Source organism: Aptenodytes forsteri, unplaced genomic scaffold, assembly GCF_000699145.1.
Source record: "Aptenodytes forsteri isolate BGI_AS27 unplaced genomic scaffold, ASM69914v1 Scaffold53, whole genome shotgun sequence".
Classification (NCBI taxonomy): Eukaryota; Metazoa; Chordata; class Aves; order Sphenisciformes; family Spheniscidae; genus Aptenodytes; species Aptenodytes forsteri.
In genome coordinates, this window is record NW_008795909.1 from 8,277,966 (window position 1) to 8,282,862 (window position 4,897).

General features: G+C 44.0%; 2 protein-coding genes across 2 annotated transcripts in view; both read right to left on the bottom strand.

The window, feature by feature from the left end:
• Positions 1-2,218: 2,218 nt before the first annotated feature.
• RPP14 (ribonuclease P/MRP subunit p14) overlaps positions 2,219-4,897 on the bottom strand; it is a 4,446-nt gene continuing 1,767 nt past the window's right edge. Inside the window, exons 2-4 of the mRNA XM_009284519.1 lie at positions 4,213-4,289; positions 3,524-3,602; positions 2,219-2,869 (exon numbers count right to left, since the gene is read on the bottom strand). Of these exons, the coding sequence (XP_009282794.1) occupies positions 2,813-2,869; positions 3,524-3,602; positions 4,213-4,289 (213 nt within the window). The 3' untranslated portion in view covers positions 2,219-2,812. The remainder of the gene's footprint in view (positions 2,870-3,523; positions 3,603-4,212; positions 4,290-4,897) is intronic.
• Positions 2,242-2,793, bottom strand: LOC103903328 (hydroxyacyl-thioester dehydratase type 2, mitochondrial). Its single transcript, XM_009284518.2, has one exon. It carries the CDS (start codon positions 2,767-2,769, stop codon positions 2,263-2,265), a length of 507 nt encoding a protein of 168 aa, XP_009282793.1. The 5' UTR covers positions 2,770-2,793; the 3' UTR covers positions 2,242-2,262.

Sequence of the window (4,897 nt, forward strand, 5' to 3'; positions counted from 1 at the left end):
CGTCTTCCGCGCCGGGCGCCCCGTGCCGCTCCGGCGGCGCGAACGGCCGCGGTAGCTTCAGCGCGGGCTGCGGGAAGGGGATTAGCCCCGAGGGGCCCCCGCAGAGTGAGGAACTTAAAAGGGCTGGTGCGCTTGCTGCTCTTTACCTTTTAGGAGTTTTTTTTGTAGTTAAAAGATCATAAAAAAAATGAAGTAGCATCCACTATCTTCTACTCCAGTTGTAGATTTTAGTTTTTGAGGGTTTTTTTGCAAAAGACAGGTTTAAAGTTGTTGTTAAATTGAGTTCCACAACCTGACTTTCATTGCAGCAGTGTGGAAAACGTTTCATTTCAATACTACTTAGCACTCGGGGAACCCGCTGCCCGGTGAACACTTGTCTGCGTTTCCTTTTGTCGTTTCACACCGTACGCAGGAATTAATCTCACTTACGATGTTGTAAGACAGACTGCAGAGCTTGAGTTTGTCGTACGCTTCAAACAGTTACCTCACGATGTTGTAAGACAGACTGCAGAGCCTGAGTTTGTCGTACGCTTCAAACAGTTACCGTCAACAGCCTCGTCTCTGTCTCGCAGCTCCACGTTGACAGGAAAACGGGCCGCGCGCTGTGGTTAAAACAGCTAAATTTCAGTCCGGAACAGCAATCTTTCCAAACTATTCCTTCTACGGTGACCCAGGAGGTCAGATACAGATTTGATTCGTTTTGTTAACAGGCATTAACGTGACAGCTTCCCATCTGGAGAGGCAGGTGAATGGGGGATGAGGGAAGGAGTATGCCCGCTTTGAAAAACAGCGCTTTGTACGGCAAAAGCCAGTGATCAGGCAGCGACCCAAGGCAGAAGAAAAGGAAACGGGAAGTGAAGCGACTCCTACACACAACAGATAAGGAAAGCTCTCACTAACTACTCGTTCCATGCTGTGAACAAGCCAAACCCTGTGCTTTGAAAATAGAGGGCATACTGAAGTCAAACAGCTTAAACGGTACCCCTCCCTCTGATCCAGTTTGACTTAACACCTTGGGTTTGTTGTTACAGCGCAGCTGCATTTAAGAACAAGACATCACGCCCAGACAGCGCAACGGTTTTACCAGTAGCTTTCATCACAGCTTGAGGACAAACTCTCTTTTCATAGCAAACAACTTTTGAGGTTATTTGCAACCGAGAAAAGTTATGGGGGGATAACAGATGTTTTGCCAGAAAATTGTATGAGCCACCAACTGAAGACAGCCTGTACTTTTATTCCCCATCATTCCTGAAAAAAAGTTTCTTAGTGTATAGTAATCTTATGTTGGCACTAAAATAATTTAACCCGGATGATTTACCAATGAATTTACCAAAAGCCTACTTTACCAGCAACCAACGTACTCTCAGCAGGCAAAGGGGAATACATGTTCACACAGTCAAATAAGCCGAGAGAAGCCATGTAGTTACTACTCAACAAAATTGCCCCTGCTTGTCTTGCCCACAGGAGCATAAGGAGGGAATAAATACGAGTGGTGACAATACGGCTTTTTAAAAGCCTCCTTCACTCTGCTTCTGGGAGGCAAGTTTCAGAGGCATTTATCATTAAAGGTAAATTTTTGTTTGTTTATAATCAGGTTTTGTAAGGTATCTCAAGAATTTGAAAGTATTACGAGAGCCACATCTCCAGCTGCATCAGGCAGAGTACATTGTTTATGTGAAGGCTGACTACTAGTTATTTGCAGAGCTAAGGAAGGCTTTACTAGCTAGAACATTGCAAAAGAGCACACTGCACCAACATCAGCTAGAGCTGCCACGGAGATTACAACAGATCTTGCAGTACACGTGCGTCAATACCTCCACTTCTCTTCTGCTTGTTAAACACACAGCATCATCCCCTCCCACCGGTGCTTTTTACAAAGTCGTTATATTGCTAACGAGTGAACAGGTTTGAACTGAACACAGCTAGTCTGGACTGTGATTCTGCCGAAAAGAACAGCCTCAGTGTAAGCCCTGCCACTCCAGACTTCCCACTGTAGCAGAGCAAAGACTCGTCTAAGCGTGCCACTTCTGTCACAGTAAGTGCCTAGTTTCATTGGTTTCATCTTGGCAGTACAGAGGGAAAAATGAAAAACTCTAAGTGTAATGCAGTTCTATCAAGGTTAAGTTTGTGCACTCTCTTTGAAACATTTTGAAGGGGGTTTGTTGCAAATTTACTGGATTAAGTGATGTCACATAAAAAGACGAGTCAAAACCAAACGTACATTTCTGACCTTTATAGTAAAGTAGCGTAGGATCAACAGCTCTAACTGTCTGACACCATGACTTTCACCATCCCTTCCATAACAGTCTTTCCACTTCCTTTGACTTTACATGATACCGAAATGTGCGCAATAGAACCCTTCAGTCGTTTAACTTCTGCTGCAGCTATGACTTCTTCACCAGTGTACAAAGGAGCTGGAAATCGGATCTCCTGAGAAAGAAATACACAACCTTGACCGGGCATTTTAGTACCCAGAACTGCAGAAGTAAGTCCATTGATCAAAACTCCATGTACAATAGTTCTCCCAAACCTGGATTTCTTTGCAAAATCTTCATTTAAATGCAAAGGATTTGTGTCACCTGTTAAATCAGAAAAAGTAACAACATCATTCTGTGTAAAAGCTTTGGTAAGTTCGGCTTTGTCTCCAACTTTTATGTGTAAACTCTGAAGGAAGGGACGTCCAAGCAGGGAGTTGATAACTGTTAGCTTTGTCAAGGCTCTTGGTCGGAAATCCCCTCCAGAAATTCCACGCCTGAAGAGCTGCAACATCTCAAGCAACTTCTGCTTCGTACAACCAAACCAACAACTGCATTCAGTCCAAGACTAGTTCTCTACTGTTGCCAGATAACGCAAGAAGAAATGGAGATGTCTAGTTTGGGGGGAAGAAAAAACAAAAAACAAAGCAAGAAACAAACCAAAGCATTAAGAAAAAAAAAAATCACCATCGAAGGCACTTAAAGTTGAAAATACTTAAATTTCCCTTTTACATAAAAGATTAAAAACTTTGAGCTATGCCCAAGCAGATTTTTGTTTAGCCATGGCTTCGGAGACAAAGAATTCTTGGAACTCATTGTATTAAGCAGCATCCTCTGGAAAAAAATTAAGCTCTGGAAGTGCATGTTTATGTGAGCATTTTTAAACGAGGTCAGTCGACAGTGACTATTAGAAAGGGAAGAAATGGGGTAGGGGAAATAAAAGATTGGACCAAGGTGTGGGCCAAGAACAAAACCTTCCAGAAATTATTTTCTTGCAGATGTATTAATGAGATCAGGACTTCTCACTGGAATGAAACCATAAAGTAATGAGACAGCCACTACTGGCACATTTTACAAGATTCATTTAAGATGAGAATTGCTTAAACACAGGCCTACACACCTGCACTGAAAAGCATTTCACTCCCAAACCAAGACGTTTTCGCATCTAGGCCATCTTTCAATGAAGAGGCAGTGTGCTCAGCTAGCCAGACAACCTTAGAGCGAGAACTGACATTTGGGGGAAGCCATCCAGCCCCACAGGGCTTTACCTGCAGCACTCGAAAGGCACACCTCCTGTTCTGGTAGAAGCCCAGCAGTGTTAGAGCACTCCACAGCTTGACGAGGCCACTAAGTAAAAAGAAAATGAAATATATTAATAACATTTGTTTTTCTCAGTTTTCCTGTGGCATAAACATCTTAAACAAAAATATGTCACATGAAGAGCAACGAAACCTTAACTGAGTTTAACAGCAGGTAATTTTATCAGTGAGTTCTAGTAGCAACGCTATGATGCCCTGAAGGGTTGCTGCAATGACTGCAGCCTCTTGTCCTTGACGTATAGGGATACGTACTGTAACCTTTTCAAGTTCACTCTGCCGGCCCTGTTCTTGTTCTCTCTGTGCGTTTAAGCTCCTTCTTCCCCTAAATCACCTGCAGCTGTCTTCACCATTTAAATCCGGTAACCATTCTCATCTTTACTACAGAAAGAGATTTAACGCCACACATTTCAATGGTGCTTAGTTCCTGTGAGACCATTCTGTTTTGGAGCAAGAATAATGTACTAATGCATATAGGTTACTGAATCTTAGTGAATTTTTATTTATTTTCTGCATGCTGTATGCAGATGTCTGCAAGATAGGCTTAACTCTTCAAAGACCATTCTTAGCTTAAGAGTTCTGTTTTCTTATGAAAAATACGTTCATGGCAGTATCTGAAGTGTGTACCTACTGTGCCTTACCTGCTAACAACTCTTAATATGGCAGACAGAGTTTTTTCCTCATACGTTAAGACATCAACAGGCAAAGCTGCTCCAACCTATGAAAAAGTGTTATCTAGTAAGTACCATCCTATGCTCTTATAGTGGTTTATAAGCAAGTGAATTCACTGCCAGCACGTGACATCGTTAAAGGTGTTATAGTTACGCTCAAATCTCACATGAGTGTTTCAGCTACACCACCACTAGATTCTATACAGCACCCTTCCTCTCAGAGCTCTTTAGACAGAAGCCACTTTTAGTTCCACATTACAGCTGGAGAAACAGGGACCCGGCGGTGACATGACCTGCTTAAAGTCACCCAGCAGTACCGTAAACGCAGCAGGAACAGTACCGTGGACTTCCCCAGCCAAGAAGCTGTTCCCTTCCCATAGTTCTCCTTTTAAAACCTCACGACAGTGAAAGCATCGATGCCTCAAGTTCTAAAAGCCAGATACGCTGCAGCCGCCTGACTACGGGCGCTAAGACAAAACGTACAACCCCAGCTTCATCAGGAGCGAGTTACGACATGGGCTGGAGAGCGGGCAGCAGGCTAACGGAGAGGCGAACCGAAGACGCTGATCCTGCCCCCGCACGCCCAGGACTCCAGCCCGCCGTCAGCTCGACCCCTCTCCCCCCGCGCTCACCCTTCTCCCACCAGACGGGCCGG

What these genes read in the sequence shown, in the direction of transcription:
- LOC103903328 (XM_009284518.2), bottom strand. Translation starts at nt 2,769, where the DNA reads ATGTTGCAGCTCTTCAGGCGTGGAATTTCTGGAGGGGATTTCCGACCA.